This window comes from Artemia sp. Qi Xiang Cuo, chromosome 14 (assembly GCF_049724085.1).
Source record: "Artemia sp. Qi Xiang Cuo chromosome 14, ASM4972408v1, whole genome shotgun sequence".
Taxonomy (NCBI): Eukaryota; Metazoa; Arthropoda; class Branchiopoda; order Anostraca; family Artemiidae; genus Artemia; species Artemia sp. Qi Xiang Cuo.
In genome coordinates this window covers 41,852,271-41,878,502 of record NC_142807.1, presented here as the reverse complement: position 1 = coordinate 41,878,502, position 26,232 = coordinate 41,852,271, and the positions used below count along the sequence as shown (strand labels likewise).

At 35.6% G+C, this 26,232-nt stretch overlaps 1 protein-coding gene across 3 annotated transcripts in view; it reads right to left on the bottom strand.

The window, feature by feature from the left end:
• Positions 1-26,232, bottom strand: part of LOC148944482 (uncharacterized) — a 98,907-nt gene that overhangs the window by 45,413 nt on the left and 27,262 nt on the right. For 2 of the 3 annotated variants that reach the window (XM_089100269.1, XM_089100268.1), the window contains exons 3-5: positions 16,894-17,021; positions 9,788-10,077; positions 2,708-3,049 (exon numbers count right to left, since the gene is read on the bottom strand). In XM_089100269.1, coding sequence (XP_088956395.1) covers positions 2,708-3,049; positions 9,788-10,077; positions 16,894-17,021 — 760 coding nt within the window. The remainder of the gene's footprint in view (positions 1-2,707; positions 3,050-9,787; positions 10,078-16,893; positions 17,022-26,232) is intronic. The other variant, XM_089100270.1, reaches the window with a different exon arrangement.

Below are 26,232 nucleotides of genomic sequence, written 5' to 3'. Positions count from 1 at the left end.
AAAAGTCTAGCAAGACAAACTTACCATTTAAAGCTGGTTGAGGAATGGTAGCTACTATTTGCATATAATCGCATTATATTAAAAGTGGCAAGCGATGAGCTTGTACCCCAACCAGAGCAGAAAAAATATATTCAATCATTGATTTAATGAATGACCTATGCATGGTAGAAAAAAAAAATTGGTAAAGATTCTTGTAATACGCTGTAATGAAGGTGTTAACAGCATATTAGGACGGAATTAAGCAAAATAGGTAGTCTTGTGGAAAGTAGACTGTTCTGGAACTACGATTCCCTCCTTCACGGATAAAAACGAAAATTTGAATCAACATAGTCACAACCCTGGCATTTGATAGAAACACTGCAGCAACGGCAGCTCCTATATCAATCAAACTATGAGACCACTAAGCAGATACAACGCTTTGATAGCCTGGCAACGTGTATTGTTTTTTTTATTTACCTCGTCGATTAATGGTGCGCGAATTATAGGTCCCATCGCAGCTTATCGTGTTAAAACGTTTTCGTGCATCGGAATAAAAAAAAAAAATTAGTATAAAAAAAAAATTAGTATAAAAAAAATAAAAAATATATAATAAAAAAAAAATAAAAAAAAAAACAAAAAAAAAACTGAATTTTCTTTGCCCCATCCTCCCTCTTCCTTTCCCTACCTGTCCCTGAAACTTTCAACGCCAGCCCTCGAATAGTTCCAGCGGCATTGCAGATATGGTATTTTGATAAACTGTAAGCACATAGTTTCTTTTGATTTAGCTCTACCGACTTTCTCTCAGTCAAAATTTAGTTCCACTTGACCCCCCTCCCTTAAGAAACTTTCTATTTGATATCTTAAACCTTCGTTGAGCTGTTCCCAACGGGATGTTTTAGATATTGCCGATAATTTGGAAACTCTAGGGAACATGCCGACTTTTGATTTATTCTAGAGCTAGTGTCGGTTCCAGAGTGTACCCTGCGGAAACCCTGGGAATCTTGGTCCCATGAACAATCCCTAAAAGGTCCTAGCTGATCAAACACCCAAGGTCAGACATGGCCGTGTCTTTTACTAAGACCCATGTCTGAGCAATGCGTAATTTATATAATTTAGATCTATTGCCACTGGGGCAGTGAGGGTGATTTTACCACGGAACGATACTCATTAGGCCTTTAAATATTCCTGAACAAAATGATTGTCTAAAGTTTGGTCCAGCAACTTGGGGATTACGAGAATGGTAGCAGAACAGGACACGGGAGGGGGATTGTCCTAAGATCATTTTTTGACCTTTAAACTGGCATTAGAAATTTCAATTTCCGTTTGAATCGGCTCCCTCCTAAGTTTTTATGACCTAAGTATATATATATATATATATATATATATATATATATATATATATATATATATATATATACATATTTGAACACTGTTACTTTTGATCTCAGAATTTACGTCTGTAAGTTTCAACTGATCAGGGACAAAAGAGTTTTTTGGATCCTACCCCCCAACCCTCCTTCCAAAACAAAATACTTGATCGTTTTTGTCCATCAAATAAATTTTTGAGCTAATACCACACACAACAATAACAAAAAACTTCTTTTACCATTATAAAAGCAATGTGTACACTTGGTAAATTGCAATATTTATAGCCCTTTCCCCTGGGGCTGTGGGGGTGATGTCGACCACGGAGGCATCCCCACTAGACCTTTTGACGTTTCTGAACAAATCAGGGATCTTAGAAATTTGATCCAATATCACAGGGGTTAGTGGAGGCTGTAGCAGAAAAGGGCACGGGAGGAAGGCTGGTTACCCTCCAATCACTTCAGGCCCTCAAAACGAGCACTAAAAATTTTAATTTCCCATCAAATTAGCCCCCTACGAAGTTTTTACGACCAATCCTTCTTGGATTTTTACCTAGGCAGCGCTACAGCACTGCTTCTGATTTCGACAAAAAATTTAGGATCACCAGTTTTCTAGAGAGAGATACAATTTTTGTTAAACATAATACATCCCGTTCATTGCACATAGACAGTTAGAAAAAGGTAGGAGGGGAGTGGTTAGTTTGCCTGAATACGGTACTCAAAAGTCCTTTAGATAGTGACAAAGCCTCATCATTAGAATAAATTTCAGAAATTCCTACTTCCATGTTTATAGGTTTGAATTTTCGCAAACGCATACCCTATACAATCGCTCCGCTGGCGCTAATCTGATCCTCTCATTAGGGGTGCAGGACCTCAGAACTTTCACTGCTTTTTTTATTAAAATGTTTTGGTCAAAATTTAAATCTTTGGAGTGAATTAAAAAAAAAAAAAAAAAAAAAAAAAAAAAAAAAAAAAAAAAAAAAAACACTGATGATGAACTCACACTTTTATTCCTGTCTACAGAGATATTTTCTATAGCCTAAACAAAAATAGTGCCGTCAATTCTCCTAAAATTTCCCTTTCAGGGGATGCCCCTCAAACTCTTGAGGACATAAGAATGCCCCTAACATATCTAAAATTTCTATTTTCTTTTTTTTTTCTATGAGCCTTTACCCCAAATCAGACTTAACTAGAGATCTTAAAAAGACATGTCCGCAATTATGGTATTTTATAAACCGGAGTGCATTAACATAACTTCTCTTTGAGGGGTATTCAGTTCTCAATCCTTATAATTAGTTGTTATATTGCGTGTACGGACATAACACTGTAAAAACTAATAAAAAAAAAACGCAACCAATTTGTACCGTTACTGTCCCAGATTCATCATCATAATGCATCCAAGAAAGCTCTTGATTAAAATTGAATGGCAGTGTCCCTTCTCTGTGTTCAAACTCACTGATTATCAGATCATGTCGCTCTTCAGCAGATGCGCAAACTGCTGAAACTCCTCGTGTCTTCTCAGCAATTTTCTGCTTGATATTGGCAATTGCTTCAGCAGAAAAGGTTCGAAGACCTTTTAATCTTGACCTAGGCTCAAATCGACGAGTACCGGCAGAATCTGACGAGGATACAACCAATGAATCTAATGGATATATATACGTAGACGTTTCTAGTATTACTGAAGATTTTTTTCCTTGTCCGACCACCTGAAAGAGCAAAGATGTAAAAAAAACGAATAAAAAACAATATTACAATAATTAAAAAAAAAAAAAAATTTCGCAAATTTTGCGGTTCAAGATGCATTTCTTTGAAATGAAAACCACACTTTTGGAAACCTTATCCTCCTATATGCGAGTGCAAATTTCAGTTTAGTGCTTTATGTCAAATATTGTGTGTTAAACTTCTCATATTTCAAAGATGAACTGGATTTCATGTGACGAGATATTAATTGAATTAGAAATGTCGAACATGCACAATAGCAATGAAAACGAATGACAAAGAAATGAAAGAAAGGAAAGAAGAAAGCAGAGAATGGCACCTATATGGAACAAAAAGAAAGAAAAAAGAAATGCAGTTTGAAATAGGAAGTTAAGGGAAGGGCGAGAAAATATGGCATAGCTGTTTCATAGCTACACATTCTTTTTGGGGAAAGTGTGGAGAATGTACGAGGGTCATTCGGAAAATAAAGAACTTTTTGGGGCAGCAAATGAACACGTTTTCTCATCAATGCCGCCACCTGGTTAGTCACCTTGGGATTGTTTTACTTACGTCTTGCACTAGCTGGGACCTGCTAAGTTCAGTTATTGCTAATCTGAACAACTTAGAAATGTGCGGTTCAACTGATGACCTCGCCATAAGAGAGGTTCGTAGCGTCATTACATCTTCTAACGCAAGAAACTGCCATCAACTGAAGTTTACAGACAAACCACTGAGGTGCATAAAATTGTGAGGAACTAAGCATCAGTTCAAAAGGGTACATCACGTTTAATGGCGGACAGACGAACGTTAACCACGATAAACACTAGGGCCAACTTTCTGTTGTTAATGTTAAACACAAAAGTAGAACTGAGAGGAAAAGAAAGAGGGAAAGAGGGCAGACGGGATTTACAATCGGCAGACTGCATTCATTTTTTATTGAAACGTCATAAACAATGTTATACTAAACTGTCAATGGTGAACATGGAAAAAAAAGTGCAAGGTGAGTTCCAAAAATGTTTTCAGAGAACAAAAAAACAAGCAAATGAGAGCCGCATTGACTTTCTTCCGCCGCTATCATAGGGGTAGCGACAATCTTTTGAATTATTTTGTTAGTGGTGATGAGGATTGAATTTAAACGTTAACCCACAAAAAGCGCTAATCAACGGAACGGAGCCATTCACCAACACCAACCCAAACAAATTTTGAGCTCCAGAAAGGTTATAGCTATGGTTTTTCAGGATCGTAAGGGTGTTTAGCTCATTGACTGCATGCCTAAGATTGAGACAATAAATGCAGATGCCTTCAGTCAGATATTACGCCGACGTGTCCAAACGATACAAAACAGAAGCCGAGGATTCCTGAGCAGCAGCGTCATCCTCTTCCACGACATCGCTCGTCCTCACTCAGCTGCATAAAAGAGACTTGTTACAGCAGTTTAAGCGAAAAGCCTTTGAGCGTCCACACTACAATCCAGACCAGATCCCCATAGACTTTCGTTTATTCTTTAAGTTTATGTACTTTTTGGATGGAAACCGCTTTGGCAGTCATCACTGACGATGAACTTAAAGAAGCAGTTCATGACAGTTTCAGCAGCTTGGCGGTAACTTTCAATGCAAAAGGCATAGAAAAACTAGTGAAAAATTATGACAAGTGCTTAAATGCAAGCGGCAACTATGTAGAAAGGTAACCTAAGCATCAAATAGTGTGTAAATAAAGTTTTACTTTTTTTATGTCAATAATTAAGTTTTTATACAAAAACGTTCAAAATTACGCAGTCTATCATGATCATTTGAAAGGTTCAATGCGATGGGTACAGTCAAACCAGTTTTACAAATCTTCTTGTCAAAATCTCCACTAAAATTTTAAAGATATTGACTTTGAAACCGTTCTGTTAAACCAAGAATTAGTATGAGGATCACGAGTTAAAATGACATTAAAGAATTTGGCTAAGTATGCTGATGAAGGGCTGATACACCGTGAAAGATGCATCTCTACAAATATTTTCGTGAAGATTCATATATAAGTACGTTTTTTCTTTTTAATTTATTTGTGTTTTTTCGTTGGTTTTGTTATGTTTATGTTCTGTTTTTTTTTTTTATGGCCCGATGGCTTTTTTGAAAATACATACATGCATACATACATATATATGTTTTGATTAATTCTGAGAAACATTATTTAGGCCTTTTCACCTCGCCAGTCTTTAAAACGTCCTCATACTATCTCGTATCAATTATATTATGCAGTTTTGAAAGATAATCTCTAAAACTGATAAAGTAAAAAAAAATTCTGCCTTTTTCCGTTTCGCCAAATTTTTACTCCATCTACCAATATTGACACGAAACTCAAGATTCGGTTAATAAAGTAAAAATAGCATCGCAGATATCAATGGGGATGTGGGTGTTGGGGACTTGTGTCCCTTAGATTTTTATTCCCCCCCCCCCCCTAGATTTTGAAAAACGTCTTTTTTTGTGTTTTCATGGAAAATGCCTTTTTTCTTATTTTCAGTCATAATATTGAAAAAAAAATTGCACCCTCCCCCCTACATATTGAAAAATTCACACCCTCCCGTAATTTCTGTGAATTGACGCCACTGGGTATTTGAAGCAAATTGAATCTGAATAAAACCTAAAGCCCCAATTTTTGAAACAAACAAATGAAGCGCATATCTGGCAAGAAATGTGAGCGATGAAAAGAACAAGTATGAATAATAGAGGTATTTACTGGGAGCCTCAGGTATGACATATGGTCAACTGTCGTAACAAAACAGAGGTTACAGGCCTCCCGCTAGATTTTTTGTGAAAAATATGAACTTTTGAGCATAGTAATAAGAACTTTATGAACTTTTGATTGCGCTTTTTATGAACCAATTATGAATTTAAATTTACGATATGTGCACCTCTGAAACTGTTCGTGGATACAAAAAGTGGTAATTGGTGTTTTCATCACTAGTGCACATATTCTTCTTGTTTTGTCTTTTTTTTGTTTTGTTTTTTTAAGAGTTAAGTTAATTGCTTTTAATTTGTACAAAAGTACAAAATATAACAGTACAAAATAAACCAGTCCAAAATAATCAACTCTACTTGCTCCTTTTGGCAAAATAAGGCGAAATTGAGAACGAATTTCATTTGTTTACCCTGCTCTGTATCAGGTCAACCTCTCTGGCTGCCTCATCTTCTTCGCGCATCTTCCTGCTCAAAGCCTCGATCAGACTTTGTACGAGGCTTATTTCTACACAATCTTTGGCATCTATGGTTTTTTTCAGCTTCTTATTAACTTCTTGAAGAAGCATTTTTTGCTACTGGTCTCTTCTTCTTTTCAACTGACTTCTTCTCAATCAAATCTTTTCCATGTGTTCAATGGTCTTCTTCTCGGATAACATCCTTGTTTTTTCCTCTGCTTATTCTTTCCTTTTGGACTCCTCTTCAGCCTGTCTAGATTGCTCAGCTTCCAGGTACAATTTATAGCTCTGGCGCGCATTTCGCCCCAAATTCAACAGCTCTATGGTAATATTTTGAAGTTGTGTTTTGTTTTTAAAACCTCTTCTGAGGTTCATGTTAAGTTTTTTTTTTTTCGTGTTTTACTTTTTGTTTTGTTTTTTTATTTGTTTAGTTATCCCTCCTCCATATCATGCTGTGGCATTTGGAGGAGATATGTTCATGTTAAGTTTTTTTTTTGTCAATAATTGTCATTAAATAAATAAATAAAATAAAAAACAGGGACTAACTCGGGTCTGTTCTCAAACTTCTATAGAGCGTCAGAGACTATCAGTCTAGCATTGATCATTTTCACTTTCATTGGTGATTTTTCCTCGGTCATGATCCGTCCTGACGAGAAAAAAAAAAATCACGTTAAACGTCAGCGTTCCCATGCGACCTGCAGAGAGCTGCTTTTACTATCTCTGAAACAAGGGGATATTTTGTCTGTCCTTGATGATTTTCCACACTAAAAACCGAGTTCCATAAAACATCAATCCTCGATGAAGTCATGTTCTTAGGCAAACTCGGTTCCAGCTGGAGCAAGTTCCATTCATCACTGGCAGCTTCACTATTCACACGGACAGGCACAAATCCAACGGTTTTCACAAAGTCACTTGTTCTTGTCTCAGGATTCTAGTCATCCAGCCACAGGAACCGGAAATACTGAAGGGCACTTTGACCTAGTAATTTCTCTTCAGTATGGCGACAAGCGTCCAAGTAAGCAATTCTGGCACTACTCCTGAAGTTCAGAGCATCAACTTTTTGTACCTTCGACAGGCATTCTTTCACGCCGTCACCGCATGCTACTTTATCTGATGGAAGAAAATCCCCGCTTGAATAGAAGAGCTCAGAAAAAGTTGTTTTTTTTTTATGACAAGAAAAATATGAACTTTATGAATGTTTTTTCTAAATTATGAACCAAGGTTAAAAATATGAAATTTTTCATAATTATGAACCCAGTGATAGGTTCATAAAAATTTCACTTCATAAAAAGACGCACAACATTGAACACCCTTAATCCTGGACGCTCACATTCCTTCCAAAGGCCGAACTACCTCTTTGCCGAATAACAAGCCTAAACAAGGTTGGAACCCTCAAGCCAAGCACAGATGGATGCCTTAAGAACTTTCCTTAGGAGAGCAGCAGTTTTTTTTTACATATACAAGATCTTATTCCTGCCTTCAGAATGGGAGTATGATCTTCAAATAACAATGTTGTAAGAACGACTATCTGAAAAAAAATCCATCTGCATAAGAAGGATCAAGTGGTCTACCAAAGCATAACCACTGTTTTTTAGAGGTAGAGCACTGGCTCCGTCAATACCATGAGACTTTCTTGGTCTTAGGCAGTCAATAGATTTTCTATAAACATTACAATTCACCGAAAAAAAAACAACTGATAATCATGAAGTTCCAGTTCAAATTTAACTTCTAGAACGAGGTTCTGGTACTGAGAATTCAGACTCAAAATTAGAAAACCACTCATCTTCAGAGATTTCGACTGCAGAAAGAGAAAAATCCTTGGAAGGATCATCAGTAACCTTTCAAGAGAAGATCCCGGTTAAATACAAGTAGTGAGGATACCTAACACGACTTAACGATGCAAGGATGGAAGTCTCAAGCCAAGTATAGGAAGAGGCCTTACGAACTTTCTGCCTAGGAAAAGTAGTTGTTTGGCACACGAAAGAGCATGTCTAATTTCTGCTCAATAGGTGCCAAAAAGAACACGAGCCAACTTAAACATATACTTATGCGAGAAAGCAGATGAAAAAGAATACAAATTTCGGCATAGATTCGGAAATATGTAAATAAAAGAGCTTACTAATCTTGGAACAACTGTGTTGGAACATGCGGTGGGAAGTAACCAAAGGCTTACTGAAACCGATGGCACTTACAAAAACCGATGTTCCAATTGGTAGGTGTTCCGATGTTTGACAGCAAAAACCGGCTTTGACCGGTGTGGCTTGCGGCGGAAAAGAAGAGACTACAAGGTCCAAATCTGGAACTGTGAAGATATTAAAGAAATAACTGAAATTGCAATAGTTTGGGACAACTTCAACAGTTTCTTCAAAAATACAAAACAAAGAGGCTCTAACTAACAGGTTGACTGTATCAACAGTAATATTACAATTTAAGTCACCCATTAGCTAGCAAGTAAGTAGTCATGAAACTTTTCACATTTTTAACGTGACTATACGAAGTTCTCCTGAGGCAATACCAAATTGGCACTCGGAAATTTTTCGTTTCTGTAATCAATGGGGAAAAAACACATTAAGAATAACTCAATTCTGAACTCAATCAGCAACCAAATAATCAAAACGCTCAAAAAAACTATCTCTAAGGATAGATGACAAAAAAGTAACTAGACTACGGGACAGCCTACCAGGGAATTTCTTTGCTAAGCTTGTATGGAGACGCGTACTGTATTATCGTCTATGTGTAATGGGCCCTAGCAATGGCTTTGATAACGAGTGGTCTTGGAAACACATCACAGGATTAGAAGACCGACGTTCTTGTACAATCGGAGTTTCATTCGTAAGGCCACAATATTCCTAAATAGACAGAAAATTGATGTGGCATATGTAAAACTTACGAAAAATAGTAAAATGGTATATTAATTGACTAATCCTTGGATCTGGAACCCTATGAACACCATCAAATCTGTGCATATACCTGATGAAATGTTTGACAGGGTTTAAATAATGTGCGCCACGACGGTATTTAACCATACTGAGATGTACCAAATATGGTTTTCTTCCTTTAGACAGACCCAAATAGAAGAAATGAATAAGATTCGTCCAATAGGCAAGTAAAACAATTATTATTTTCATAATGAATATTCCTACTTTAAGTAAAGAGAAGCCAATCAGAATTTCTTGCTTGCGTAGACAAATCTAGCCGAATAGAGATGTATTAGCATTTATGTTTTACCCCTGTAAAAACCATGTAAGCCGTTGCTAATTTATGCTCTAAACAAATTTTTGCTAAAATAGGTATGCAAATCTACATGTACACTTGAAGTAATTTTAGAACAAGAAACAGAATTACGTGTGTTGGGAGATATTGCATGTGTTACATTACGTGTGTTTGGAGAAAATATATATGTGATTTGGCAAAAAAAAAAAAAAAAAAAAACACTGTTGACTGAGTGACGTTCACAATCTGTAGAGGTAATTTTCCAGTGGAGTGTGCTCATATATCATGGTTACGCTGCTGATGTTACAAGTTTTCTACAGACACTGAAAATGCAAAAGAGAGGTCGTGCACTTACAAACAAGCCAATTTTATCATCTAGGTAGTGCAGCGCCGAGCTTTCAATTCCATGAGGAAACCTGAGCTCTCCGACGAGGAGTCCAGAGGAGAGATCCAGAAAACATACTCGTCCACTGTCATAGCAAAAAATTCCAACGTGAGCACCGTTTCTTAGCTCCCACCAGCAGACGACAACAGGAGGTCTGGTGTCAAATGATTGGACGCCAAAATGTGTTACTTCTGAAGAGCGCCAATTGTTACACTGCGGATCATCCTCAGTGGGAACAATAAACACTTCCGAATCAGCATCTACGGGGAAAAAACAACATGATTAACAAAAATTGAATAATAAATGCAATACCAAAAAATCCAGTTTGATTATAGCAAATGCAATAAACCTTTAACTATCTAAACCTTTATCATTTCTACCTATGGTATTGTCCAATGTCATTAACTCTTAGCCCAACACTTATCTTCAGTTCTGAAAACTATAGCGTGACGTTATACAAAGGACACCTGAAGAAAGAAACTCAACAAGTTTGTCTCGTTGTTACAGTCAGTAGGTTCAGTAAATTGTGAAAAATTTTAAACGTAGTTTCGGTAAGTCTATTCTTTACTGCTTACACATGAGGGATCGAGTTTAAACTTCCAGAAAGACTTTTGATAGTGAGGAGAGTAAGGGGACTCCAAATATTGAATCAGATTTGAAGGGGGCTAAGTATTTTCCCACTGGTGCTCAAAGAAGGATATACACTAAATATTTGTTTTTCTTTCTTATGCTTGTCGTTCTACATGCCATTTTGCTAATCAAACATAATTACGACCATACTAATGCAAAGGAGAGAGAGAGGGGGGGGATTCCAAGGGTCTAGCAAGACTGCATATAGAATATAATTTATTGACAGAAAAGCCCAAAGGGCCGTGGTCACAAAGACAAAGACACTTTCATACAAACTTAAATTGGCACAAAAGCATAATCTAGGCTAGTCAACTATCACCCTCATCCCTAATTTTCAAAAAATCTTTCTCTATGTGCTATACGCATCGTCAGGAACCTTCCGAGTTTCTTTATACCTCCCATATCTTTCCTTGCTAATAAATTTATTATCTCATCTCTCTCCCAAACCTCAACCCCAAACAATCCTTTTCTTAAATCTATTAATTCACTACACTTCCCCACAAAACGGACCAAATCTTCCTCTTTCCCGGACATGGCACAGAAGTAAGGACCAGAAGCTTGCCTAACCCGTCCCAGATACTTCCTTCTCTCACCTAGTGGTAACCTATCTGACCTAACACAAATAATAAACTTTAGCTTCCTCTTTTGAAGCCCCGCATTAAAATACCATTCTTCTTCCCACTGCTCCTTAACCTTTGCATATAACTCCAGTGATCGGGTCACATTCACTCGCGCATGCCACACCTGGATCTCATGGTCCCTTAACCTCTCCCTTACCTTACTTGCAAGTTCTCCTTCCTTTAATCCAATCCCTAGCCCACCATTCCATAGCTCTGAAAATCCACAATCGTCCAATATCTTCTGTGTAGAGTGCAGAGTTTTTTATTAAGGAGCTAATACAAAAAACTATAGAATAAAGAAACCTTAAGTACAAAGGACATTTGGAACCTAGTTGGAGCATCATCTTTAGTAATTTGGCACATGTCTTATAAGATTAATAGATAACACCACCTGTAAGAAGTAACGCAGCACTAAACCCAACTAAAATGTAGAAACATAAAACAAGAAGCTCAAAAACACACGTGCAAGAAATATTATAGTGTTTTCCAGTGTAATTGAAAAAGTGCAGACAGCATTGCAGCCCAGAAAATATTCGCTAGATGTCATTTAAATGAACAATTTTCTTTTTAAAAATGAACAGACCTAGAATAAGTATAATTTTACCATATGTTCACACCTCTTAGAGAGTAAAGAGTCTTATACGCTTTATGGAAAACTAAATAGACTGTTTAAACAGAAAGCTCGGGGCCCGGCACCAAATTTTGCGTCTTGCAATTTGTGACTGCCTTGCCGACCTGATCTTCAATAAGTATAACATGCCCAGTTTTCTAACAAAATTTATCCGTATTAAAAATTCCGCATAATTTATCTATTTGAATAATTAGAGACTCTATTTTGAGGGGCTGCGTGCGTCAAGTTACCTCCAGAGACTCATCTTTATTTGTTCTTTCGACTATGTTGATTAAAATGACTGTCTTTGAGTTTTTAGCCAATACCATATTGGGCCGCAGGGACATCCGGGGACACAGAGGATGGTTGGTAGCCCACGATTTGTTGTCCATCTAAAAAATGCATTACACTTAAGTTTTCAGTCGAATGGGTCCTCCTGAAATCTCTCGATCCATTTTACATATAGAGATCGAAAAAAAAAAGTTATAGTAATATATTAGCGACAATTCGATATTTAAAATAAAAGATTAGCCTTCGACTTTAATGTTTTATTTATCTTTGTATTTATTGAAGAAAGGAAGTGAAACCTTTATTCAATACAAGCAAAATCAATGTATCCAGCATACAAGGGCCACACAATCTTCTTCAAAATCTAGCACTGATCAATTTAGCCGGAGGATTATTTAGAATTGGTTATTTCACACTGAGCAAGAGTATATAATTGGCTTAATCATTTCCCAAAATGATATGTGTTGTACTATCAAGGTTATTCTTACACTAGCAATTGCAATGATATTGATATTAACCATTTATTTTATTTAGAAATACCTGTAAAAGGAGTGGGGGAGACATTTTGCAGGCAAAGACCTAAAGAAATTCCAGGGGCTAAGGTTTGAAAAGAATATTTTTTGGAAGGAATAGCATCATTTCTCTTTCCAAATGCTGCAAATTTCAGCGGTCTAAACTCTGGCGGAGCCGTGGATTCCTCCCCTTGATTCGTCTAAAATACACCCTCCCTCAAAACAAACTTAAAAACATGGCCTCAAATACATTTTTACTGACTTTATTCCCTCTCCCTTCACTAGAAAAAAAACACACACTGGACCCATGCCCGACTCCAAGAGCGTAAGAAGGTTTAAAAACGATGCCCATGCACCTTTCGATAAAACATTATTTTGGCTATTAAATTACGGTATTGCAGGCAGGGCCTTACGAAATTCACAAAAATGTAGGAGGAGGCAGGGTGTTGTGTATTTTTCCAAAATCTAGCAGGGGGGGGGGGCAATTTTGTTGTCTTACCGATTTTTTTTATGAAAATACTAAAAATGTTATTTTTCAAGCAGATAACAAAAATAGGATTTTTCAAAATCCAGGAGGAAAGAGGCAAAAAAAAAAAATCTAGGGGTAAAATATAGGCCTACCCCTGCCCACCCCTAATTAACGTGCCTGGTAGTAGGACTCCTTGAAAATACCGATATTGCTGAAAACAAATTGTATCACGGCCAAGGCTTGTGCTATGGCAAATCTGCTGAATCAACTAGGAGTAATGGAGCTATCCATTCAGAAGATCCAGGACCTATGAATCAGTGTCTAAGGTGAAAAGTATATTTGATAGAACTTTTTCTCTCGGACCGTTTTTCTCTTTGGTGTCCCGCTGTGGGTCCGAAACTCACATATTGTGGAAACTACGAGACCTTTAATATTTGATAGACGCGAAAGTTCCCTTGTGAGCTATTAGTATTATTCCGCTCACTCAACTAGTTTAGTAGTGAAGTTTATTTGTTTTCATGTTTGCATTCACCATGTTTTACTGTTTTTTGTAAAGTGGTTATTTCCGTTATCATTTATTCCCTCTTGTAATGAAATGTGGGGAAAAATTAGCAATCATTATTATAAATTGATGTAATCATAATTGATAGATTTTAGATATAGGAAATAAAGTATTACTATTATAAGAGACATTCAGATGTCAAACCGATTAAATCCATATTTTTTAGGCTAAAATCAAACGTTTGAGTTATAACCACTTGGTTACCTAATAACTCTGTACATCAATAGGGGTATTTCCTGAAATAAAGATTAATAACAAAAACGATGAAATAGAGTTTTTCTGCCATTCTACTAAATAATTTCAACATTATTTGCCAGCTCTATTTTCACTTCTCAACTGATAAAGGAGTGGGAAGGGAGATATTCCAAGACAATGATATTTACTACTCTCACTCTTCAATTTTCGGAGAATTCTTGAAAAGGCAGAAACCCTAAATTGGACATTATATAAGACAACTTACATAAAACTATACAGAATAAATGCTATATTTAACGCTTGTGGCGTTATAAGGACAGAAGACTGATTCCCAGATAAGGGTAAATAAAAAGCGAAAATAGATCATTTAGGTGTACATATTCAATCTGTTTACGGAGGTAAACAGATTTCTTAGAGATGAAGAGATTAACGCTGGAAAGAGTTTCCAAGTAATTTCAAATGTGACAGTGCAGGGATGCCAAAAACAAAAGGAACACGCAGAAATTACGTTTAGGGGTTATTGGGGCGAAACCGTTTTAGACATATTAGGGAATTATTTGGGCGAAACAGTTAGAGATATTTTAAGAGATGATTTTACAAGAGGATTTGAGGATAAAACTCTGTGGTTGTTATAATACACGAGTTCCATTTGAACAGTGTCGTGAGGTCCCTACCCCAACCCCAAAGGGCTCCGATCCCCCTACCCCTAACCCCAAGGGCTCCCCTCCCCCTATCCCAACCCCGAAGGAAGACCCCGGTCCTCGAAGGTCCCCCGGCACCCCAAAGGGCCCCCGGCGTCCCCAAGGCCCCTGAGCCCCCATTTTTTAATACTTTTTTAAGGCTTTATTATATCTTTTCAGAATAAGTTATTTTCTTAATGTCCATCCTAAACCCATTTTAAAAGTTGAAGTACCCATCCTTTTCACCCACAACTTTACTATACTGCTTTTTTGAATGCTCCAACACACAGCAATACTTTTCAAAGACATTTCAGAACCAGTTCTTTTCTTAATATCCCTCCTAAACCCATTTTACAAATTGAATTACCCATCCTTTTCACAAAAAACGTTACATTGCAGATTTTGGATTCCTCCAACACCAATCAATAATATTCAACGGGCATTACAGAACAATTTATTTTATTTACGTTCACCATAACCCAATTTTACTAAATGAATTAACTATCCTTTACAACCAAAACTTTACAATACTGCTTTTTGAATGGTCCAACACCGATCAATACTTTTTAAATGCATTTCAGAACCAGTTATTTTCTTAATCTCCCTCCTACACCTATTTTACAGATTGAATTACCCATCTTTTTTACACACAACTTTACTTTACAGCTTTTTGAATGCTCCAGCACCAAGCAATACTTTTAAAAGAGCATTTCAGAACAAGTTCTTTTCTTAATGTCCTTCTTAGACCCATTTTACAAGTTGAAGTACCCATCCTTTTCACACACAACTTTACTTTACAGCTTTTTGAATGCACAACACCAAGCAATACTTTTCAAAGGGCATTTCAGAACAAGTTCTTTTCATAATGTCCTTCCTAAACCCGTTTTACAAGTTGAAGTACCTATCCTTTTCACACACAACTTTACAAAAGGCTTTTTTATATTATTTCAGAACAAGTTCTTTACGTAATGTCCCTCCTAAACCAATTTTACAACTTCAAGTACTCATCCTTTTCACACACAACTTTACTTTATGGCTTTTTGAATATCCTATCACCATGCAATACTATCAAAAGGCTTTTTTATTAAATTTTTACTGAACACACACAAATTCCTCTTAGAAATAATATTTTTCGTCAGTGATAACACTTTTTCTGTTCGAACTAGCAATTTTTCTGTCAAAGATACCAAATTTTTTCTTAGAAGAAACATTTTTTGATTGTGATAACAACTTTTCTGTCAGAAGTAGCAAGTTTTGCTTAACACTAACAAACCTTCTCATCAAAGTAACGAAATTTTACATTAATACTAACATACTTTTACTTAACACACACAAATTTCTCTTAGAAATAATATTTTTCATCAGTGATAACACTTTTTCTGTTCGAACTAGCAAGTTTTCTGTCAAAGATACCAAATTTTTTCGTAGAAGCAACATTTTTTGATTGTGATAACAACTTTTCTGTCAGAAGTAGCAAGTTTTGCTTAACACTAACAAACATTCTCATCAAAGTAACGACATTTTCACACAGAGACGACACACACACAGAGACGACTTCCAATGTAAGAGCAAGCACAGAGTACGATCGCTATAGCCGCAAGCATATTTAATGTTGTCATAGTTGGCAGCTCACCTGCTAAGACTCACACTCATAGTGAGAGACAGGCAAAAAGTTAGGTTATTTTAGGTTCACTTAGGTTAGGCTAGGTAAGAGACAGGCAAAGTTAGGTGTATGGTTCAGTTAGGTTAGGTTAGGCTAGATTAAGTTAGGTTAGGTTAGATTAGGTTAGGTTAGCCTACGTACGCGCGCGTACGTAGGCTAACCTAACTTAACCTAACCTAACTTAATCTAGCCTAACCTAACCATACACCTAACTTTGCCTGTCTCTCACCTAACCTAACCTAAGTGAACCTAAAATAACCTAACTTTTTGCCTGTCTCTCACTATGAGTGTGTGTCTGAGCAGGTGGGCTGCCATCTATGACAACATGAAAGGAGCAAAATGATTCACGAAAGGAGAATTAATTTGTTGTTCCTAAGGGGAATTATTGATCTACGAAAGGGGAATTAATTTGTTGTTTCTAAGGGGAATTATTGATTTACGAAAGGGGAATTAATTTGTTGTTTCTAAGGGGAATTATTGATTCAAGAAAGGGGAATTAATTTGTTGTTTCTAAGGGGAATTATTGATTCACGGAAGGGGAATTAATTTGTTGTTTCTAAGGGGAATTATTGATTCACGAAAGGGAAACACGTGATCCTGTTTCCTATTCCTGGATCTTAACATTAGCCCCGAGCTTGCACTTGGCCAAACAACAACAACAAATAAATCGACCTTGGAAATTTAGTTCCCAATCGATTACGCAATCATTATCCCTGGGGAGTCCATGTCCATATTTGGTGCCCCGTCAGCATTAAACTAAATTGTAGATGGCAGCAGGGGTGAATCGTCTGGAAGTCGGGCCCCCCTTTCTACTACTATAACCTATTTCATACCAAAATCGACTTACTCACAACAAGTACAAAGGAATCAGCACTATTCCTTGCAACAGATATGATATCCACAGCTCCATTCCAAGAAAAATTTCGCTCTTGCCAAATTCCTACATCAAAGCTGCATATGGTCAATGTTTTTGGTCTAAAATTAAATAGCATAATACTGGGTTATTGTTCTCATCATCTTTTTCCCCATGTTGGAGCATGGCCAATTCTTTTATAAACTGACTTTTCGGAGCTTTCTAGACGTTTCTCTATAAGAAACCAACTGTACCTAATATTAAAATTGTTGATAGTAAAGGACGCAATTTAAAAACCCGAACTAGCAAAAAAAAAAAAAAAAAATTAAGGAAGAGATCATAACTCTAATTCGTTGACATAAAGAACCATACGTTTTCAAATTATTTTTTCTCCAGCCTGAGGTTATATAACAGGTCATAAAAAATCACGGACGGTCCATTTAATAGCAAATTAATAGAAAACCTAGAGCCCTTTTCGAACAGTCCATGGTAACGAACTGTAGAAAAGAGCGTCTTGTGCCAATAGTAACAGGAAACTCTAGACAGTACAATTCTGATTCAACATATTGCATCAAAAGTGCTGACTTTTTATGGAGAGCGAAATATAAAAAATACATTAAATTTCAAATTTCCATCAAAATTTATGAGCCGGAGCAGATCAGCCTAATCACAGAAACAGAAGGAAACACTCCCAAAAAGGCTTGGGGTCTGGATCAAAATTACACCATCATATTTAGCATAATAGAGAACATTGTTGCGGAGGTTGCAAGAGTAGTAAGGCATCTATATATTAAAAATATACATGCATTTTCACCAGCCTGAGGCGTGGATATGTGTGTATATTTTCAAGTAATTGGGTTACCAGGGCTATTTTCCTATGACAATGAACTCTACAGGGGTTGGTAAACATGTTTTCTATTATTAAATTGATTTTTTGTGTGTCAGTCGTTTAGAGAAATTTGGTGTTTAGTTAAATATACTAACTTTATTGATAGGTTTTCTAAAAAAAACTTCCCATGGTTTAATGTACTCAATAAAAAAAAAAAAAACCTGACAAAATGTCCATACACTGCATTCCAGCGAGAGGCTTACTCAATTTACATCTTAGTGTTAACTAGGTGATCTAATTGCGTAGGTACTAAAGGAACATTTGAAGGTGGAGAAAAAAAGGGGTAATTAGTGATTGGATAATTTTAACAAAAAATGACTGAAAAGTGTTTTGGAGGAGATGGAATGAATGTGTACTGTATAATACACAAGTGATGATTTGCATAGTGTTGTCAATTTTAAATAGTTTAGAAATAAAAAAAATTTACAAGAAATGGCTGAAAAGTGTTTTGAGGGAGTTGAGTTGCACGAGGGTTCAGTTACATGCGGATTCAGTTACAGGGGGATTAGTTAATTGGGGTCGAGTAGCACGGTAGTTCAGTTTTACAGGGTTTCGGTTATACAGGGGTTCTGTTACTTGGGGGGTTCAGTTGTACGGGGTTTCGGTTATACAGGGGTTCAGTTACATGGGGGGTTCAGTTATTTTTTCTGATTTTGTGTGTTTTCGCAAGAAAATAACTGGTCTTTTAGCAAACTTAGCCATAGCTACCTGAAACTCTGCATAAATATCTTCATTTTTAATCTAATTGCGTAGATACTAAAGGAACATTGAACATTTTTTCTGATTCTGTGTGACCACCCGGCGCCCCAAAGACTCCTGAGCCTCCATTATAATACTTTTTAAGGTTTTATTATATCTTTTCAGAATAAATTATTATTTTAGGGAATTATTTCGGTGAAACAGTGTTTTTCTGAACTTTCTGAGAGGTGGGGGGTAACTTTTTAGTTTAAAAATTAGTTTACGAGTAGAAGAATGCTTCACAACAGATAAGGCTATTGTGTTTTTCTGAACTTTCTGAGGGAGGAGGGGGTAACTATTTAGTTTAAAAAATTAGTTTACGAGTAGAAAAATGTTTCACTACAGATAAGGCTATTGTGTTTTTCTGAACTTTCTGAGGGGGGATGGCGATGGTAACTATTTAGTTTAAGAGATTAGTTTACGAGTAGAAAAGTGTTTCACTACAGATAAGGCTATTGTGTTTTTCTGAACTTTCTGAGGGGGGATGGCGATGGTAACTATTTAGTTTAAGAAATTAGTTTACGAGTAGAAAAATGCCTCACTACAGATGAGGCTATTGTGTTTTTCTGAACATGTGTGTTTTTTTTCCAAACTTTCTGAGGGAGGAGGGGGTAACTATTTAGTTTAAAAACTAGTTTACGAGCAGAAAAATGCTTCACTACAGATAAGGCTATTATGTTTTTCTGAACTTTCTGAGTGAGGAGGGGGTAAACTTATTAGTTTAAAAATTAGTTTACGAGTAGAAAAATGCGTCACTACAGATAAGGCTGTTGTTTATTTCGGTCCTTTCTGAGGGGGGAAGGTGGAACTATTGATTTTAAGAAATTAGTGTACTGTTAGAAAAATGATTCACCACAGATAACGCTATTGTGTTTTTTTTTCTGATCTTTCTGATGGAGGTGGGGGTAACTATTTAGTTTAATAAATTAGTTTACGAGTAGAAAAATGATTCACTACAAATAAGGCTATTGTGTTTTTCTGAGCTTTCTGAGAGAGGGGGGGGGTAATTTTTTAGTTTAAAAATTAGTTTACGAGTAGAAGAATGCTTCACTACAGATAAGGCTATTGTGTTTTTCTGAACTTTCTGAGGGGGGAGGGGGGAACTATTTACTTAGAAAAATTAGTTTACTAGGAGAAAAATGATTCTCTACAGAGAATGCTATTGTGTTTTTCTCAACTTTCAGAGGGGGGAGGGCGTCGGTAACTATTTAGATTAATAAATTAGTTTACGAGTATAATAATGTATCACTACAGATACGTCTTTTGATTTTTACTGAACTGTCTGCGGGGGGCGGGGGTAACTATTTAGTTTAAGAAATTAGTTTACGAGTAGAAACATTTTTCACTACAGATACGGCTATTGTTTTTTTCTGAACTTTCTGAGGGGGGAGGGCGATGGTAACTATTTAGTTTAAGAAATTAGTTTACGAGTAGAAAAATGCCTCACTACAGATGAGGCTATTGTGTTTTTCTGAACATGTGTTTTTTTTCCGAACTTTCTGAGGGAGGAGGGGGTAACTCTTTAGTTTAAAAATTAGTTTACGAGTAGAAACTTTTTTTTTCTCTTTATCACAAACAATTTTCACTTAGAAAAATGCTTCACTACAGATAAGGCTATTGTGTTTTTCTGAACTTTCTGAGGGGGGCGGGGGTAACTATTTAGTTTAAAAATTAGTTTACGATTATAAAAATGCTTCACTACAGAGAAGGATATTGTGTTTTTTTTCTGAGCTTTCTGAGGGAGGAGAGGTTAACTATTTATTTTAAGAAATTAGTTTACGAGTAGAAAAATGCTTCACTACAGATAAGGCTATTTTATTTTTTTTTCTTAACTGTCTGAGGGAGGAAGGTGGGGTAACTATTTAGTTTAAGAAATTAGTTTATGAGTAGAAAAATACTTCACGTATTTTTACGCGAAAACAACTTCAACCGTGCCCAACCCCCCGCGATCAGAAATTAACTTATAAAAAAGTTTCTTCAACTGAAAGTAAGGAGCAACATCAAAACTTAAATACGGACAGAAAATAGATTTTTACGAGAAAACAACTTCAACAGTGCCCAACCCCCCATGATCAGAAATTAAATTATAAAAAAAGTTTCTTCAACTGAAAGTAAGGAGCAACATCAAAACTTAAAAACGCAATTAAGATGAAGAAAAGTATTCAAAGTCAAGGCTATAAGAAAAAAAAATTTCTGGATATTTTTTATCAGTTTGTAGTTTACGCAATAATATCAATAACAGTAACGATTCTATTTGAACTTTCTCCAAGTTAATCAAATTTGTCTCTAAACGGTTCATGATAAAAAAATGTTTGGAACAAGAAAAAAAACCTAAAATAATGTTGTGAAATCATTTTCAACACTCAGAGCAGGGGGGTGTTTCATTAAAGAAATAATGAAAAAATTGTAACTAAGTAGCAAATTCTTTCTTGAATTCACCTGTTGGATAAACAAAAAGACATTTCGTTCAAGAAATTACGACAAAATTCTAAGTAAGTAACAAACTCTTTATTGTTTTCACGACTTAGATATACGATGTAGAAATTTAATTCAAGAAATTATGAAAAAATTCTCAGTAAGTAACAATTTCTTTCTTGAAGTCAACTCTTGGATACACAATACGAAAATTTCATTCAAGAAATTATGAAAATATTTGTAAGTAAGTAGCAAACTCTTTATTGATTTCACCTCTTAGATATACAGTACAGATACTTCATTCAAGAAATTATGAAAAAAAAACGCAAGTAAGTAACTTCTTTTTTCTCTTTATCACAAACAATTTTCACTTAGCTACACGATGTAGAAATTTAATTCAAGAAATTATGAAAAAAAATGCAAGTAAGTAACTTTTTTTTTTCTCTTTATCACAAACAATTTTCACTTAGCTACACGATGTAGAAATTTAATTCAATAAATTATGAAAAAATTCTCAGTAGGTAACAATTTCTTTCTTGAAGTCAACTCTTGGATCACGTTTTCAACCAGACTGGTTTTTTTAGACAACACCCCACAAGTAAGTAACTTTTTTTTTCTCTTTATCACAAACAATTAGATATCCAAAAAGTTGGGTTGATCTAGGTTCACTTAGAGTGGCGCGCCACTCTAAGTGAACCTAGATCAACCCAACTTTTTGGATATCTTTCTCACAATGACTCTGTTTGTGTGTCGTGTCTGTGCGTGTCTCGTCTCTATGTGTGTGTGTCATCTCTGTGGATGAGTTGTCTAAAAAACCAGTCTGGTTGAAAACGTGGAGTTTTCGTACTGCTCACTTTTTTGCAATGTGTATGAACCAGTGGGGAATCCCCGCTCGTTTGGAAAGGTGCCAAGGAACGGCATGCAAATAGCATGTAGTTTCAAAACGTGACTCTGTTTGTGTGTCGTGTCTGTGCGTGTCTCGTCTCTATGTGTGTGTCATCTCCGTGGGTGTGTTGTCTAAAAAACCAGTCTGGTTGAAAACGTGATCCAAGAGTTGACTTCAAGAAAGAAATTGTTACCTACTGAGAATTTTTTCATAATTTCTTGAATTAAATTTCTACATCGTGTAGCTAATTGAAAATTGTTTGTGATAAAGAGAAAAAAAGTTACTTACTTGCGTTTTTTTCATAATTTCTTGAACTAAATTTTCTACATCTTGTATCCAAGTGAAAATTGTTTGTGATAAAGAGAAAAAAAAAGTTACTTACTTGCGTTTTTTTTCATAATTTCTTGAATGAAGTATCTTTACTGTATATCCAAGGGGTTAAATCAATAAAGAGTTTGTTACTTACTTATAAGTATTTTCATAATTTCTTGAATGAAATTTCTGTATTGTGTATCCAAGAGTTGACTTCAAGAAAGAAATTGTTACTTACTGAGAATTTTTTCATAATTTCTTGAATTAAATTTCTAGATCGTATATCTAACTCGTGAAAACAATTAAGAGTTTGTTACTTACTTAGAATTTTGTCATAATTTCTTAAGTGAACCTAGATCAACCAAACTTTTTGGATATTTCTCTCACTATGACTCTGTTTGTATGTCGTGTCTGTGTGTGTCTCGTCTTTATGTGTGCGTGTGTCATCTCTGTGGATGTGTTGTCTAAAAAACCAGTCTGGTTGAAAACATGGAGTTTTCTTACTGCTCACTTTTTTGCAATGTGAAGGAACCAGTGGGGAATCCCCGCTCGTTTGGAAAGGTGCCAAGGACAGGCTTGCAAATAGCATGTAGTTTCAAAAAGTGACTCTGTTTGTGTGTCGTGTCTGTGCGTGTCTCGTCTCTCTGTGTGTGTCATCTCCGTGGGTGTGTTGTCTAAAAAAACCAGTCTGGTTGAAAACGTGATCCAAGAGTTGACTTCAAGAAAGAAATTGTTACCTACTGAGAATTTTTTCATGATTTCTTGAATTAAATTTCTACATCGTGTAGCTAAGTGAAAATTGTTTGTGATAAAGAGAAAAAAAAAGTTAATTACTTGCGTTTTTTTTCATAATTTCTTGAATTAAATTTCTATATCGTTTAGCTAAGTGAAAATTGTTTGTGTTAATGAGAAAAAAGAAGTTAATTAAATGCGTTTTTTTAATAATTTCTTTAATGAAGTATCTGTACTGTATATCTAAGAGGTGAAATCAATAAAGAGTTTGCTACTTACTTAAAAATATTTTCTTAATTTCTTGAATGAAATTTTCGTATTGTGTATCCAGGAGTTGACTTCAAGAAAGAAATTGTTTCTTACTGAGAATTTTTTCATAATTTCTTGAATTAAATTTCTACATCGTATATCTAACTCGTGAAAACAATAAAGAGTTTGTTACTTACTTAGAATTTTGTCTTAATTTCTTGAAAGAAATGTCTTTTTGTTTATCCAACAGGTGAATTCAAGAAAGAATTTGCTACTTAGTCACAATTTTTTCATTATTTTTTTAATAAAACATCCCCCTGCTCTGAGTGTTGAAAATGATTTCACAACATTATTTTAGAGTTTTTATTCTTGTTCCAAACATTTTTTTATCATGAACAGTTTAGAGACAAATTTGATTAACTTGGAGAAAGTTCAAATAGAATCGTTACTGTTATTGATATTATTGCGTAAACTACAAACTGATAAAAAATATCCAGAACTTTTTTTTCTTATAGCCTTGACTTTGAATACATTTCTTCATCTTAATTGCGTTTTTAAGTTTTGATGTTGCTCCTTACTTTCAGTTGAAGAAACTTTTTTTATAATTTAATTTCTGATCGCGGGGGGTTGGGCACTGTTGAAGTTGTTTTCACGTAAAAATCTATTTTCTGTCCGTATTTAAGTTTTGATATTGCTCCTTAATTTCAGTTGAAGAAACTTTTTTATAAGTTAATTTCTGATCGCGGGGGGTTGGGCACGGTTGAAGTTGTTTTCGCGTAAAAATACGTGAAGCATTTTTCTACTCGTAAACTAATTTCTTAAACTAAATAGTTACCCCCGCCCTCCTCCCTCAGAAAGTTCAGAAAAAAAAATACAATAGCCTTATCTGTAGTGAAGCATTTTTCTACTCGTAAACTAATTTCTTAAACTAAATAGTTACCCTCTCCTCCCACAGAAATCTCAGAAAAAAAAACACAATAGCCTTATCTGTAGTGAAACATTTTTATAATCGTAAACTAATTTTTAAACTAAATAGTTACCCCCTCCCCCCTCAGAAAGTTCAGAAAAACACAATAGCCTTATCTGTAGTGGAGCATTTTTCTACTCTTAAACTAATTTCTTAAACTAAATAGTTACCAACGCCCTCCCCCCGCCGAAAGTTCAGAAAAACACAATAGCCTTATCTGTAGAGAAACATTTTTCTACTCGTAAACTAATTTTTTAAACTAAATAGTTACCCCCTCCTCCCTCAGAAAGTTCAGAAAAACACAATAGCCTTATCTGTAGTGAAGCATTCTTCTACTCGTAAACTGATTTTTAAACTAAAAAGTTACCCCCCACCTCTCTCAGAAAGTTCAGAAAAACACAATAGCCTTATTTGTAGTGAAGCATTTTTCTACTCGTAAACTAATTTCTTAAACTAAATAGTTACCCCCACCTCCCTCAGAAAGTTCAGAAAAAAAAACACAATAGCCTTATCTGTAGTGAAGCATTTTTTTACTCGTAAACTAATTTCTTAAACTAAATACTTACCCCCTCCCCCTCAGAAAGTTCAGAAAAACACAACAGCCTTATCTGTAGTGAAGAATTCTTCTACTAGTAAAATTATTTTTAAACTAAAAAGTTACCCCCCACCTCTCTCAGAAAGTTCAGAAAAACACAATAGCCTTATCTGTAGTGAAGCATTTTTCTACTCGTAAACTAATTTTTAAACTAAATAGTTACCCCCTCCTCCCACGGAAAGTTCGGAAAAAAAACACACATGTTCAGAAAAACACAATAGCCTCATCTGTAGTGAGGCATTTTTCTACTCGTAAACTAATTTCTTAAACTAAATAATTACCATCGCCATCCCCCCTCAGAAAGTTCAGAAAGAGACAATAACCTTATCTGTAGTGAAACATTTTTCTACTCGTAAACTAATTTCTTAAACTAAATAGTTACCATCGCCATCCCCCCTCAGAAAGTTCAGAAAAACACAATAACCTTAGCTGTAGTAAAGCATTTTTCTACTCTTAAACTAATTTCTTAAAATAAATAGTTACCGTCGCCCTCCCCCCTCAGAAAGTTTAGATCACCACCCTAGCAGTCTCTGTCGTGACACATTTTTCTCCTAGTAAACTAATTTTTTAAACTAAATAGTTACCCCCTCCTCCCTCAGAAAGTTCAGAAAAACACGATAGCCTTATCTGTAGTGAAGCATTTTTCTACTCGTAAACTAATTTTTAAACTAAAAAGTTACCCCCCACCTCTCTCAGAAAGTTCAGAAAAATACAATAGCCTTATCTCTAGTGAAGCATTTTTCTACTCGTAAACTAATTTTTAAACTAAATAGTTACCCCTCCTCCCTCAGAAAGTTCGGAAAAAAAAACACACATGTTCAGAAAAACACAATAGCCTTATCTGTAGTGAGGCATTTTTCTACTCGTAAACTAATTTCTTAAACTAAATAGTTACCATCGCCATCCCCCCTCAGAAAGTTCAGAAAAACACAATAGCCTTATCTGTAGTGAACCATTTTTCTACTCGTAAACTAATTTCTTAAACTAAATAGTTACCCCCTCCCCCCTCAGACAGTTCAGAAAAACACAATAGCCTTATCTGTAGTGAAACATTTTTCTACTCGTAAACTAATTTCTTAAACTAAATAGTTACCATCACCCTCCTCCCTCAGAAAGTTCAGAAAAACACAATAGCCTTATCTGTCGAGAATCATTTTTGTACTAGTAAACTAATTTTTTTAACAAAATAGTTACCCCCTCCCCCCTCCGACCGTTCAGAAAATCACAATAGCCTTATCTGTAGTAAAGCATTCTTCTACTCGTAAACTAATTTTTAAACTAACAAGTTACCCCCCCCCTCTCTAAGAAAGCTCAGAAAAACACAATAGCCTTATTTGTAGTGAAGCATTTTTCTACTCGTAAACTAATTTCTTAAACTAAAGAGTTACCCCCACCTCCCTCAGAAAGTTCAGAAAAAAAAACAATAGCCTTATCTGTAGTGAAGCATTTTTCTACTCGTAAACTAATTTCTTAAACTAAATACTTACCCCCTCCCCCCCCCTCAGAAAGTTCAGAAAAACACAACAGCCTTATCTGTAGTGAAGCATTTT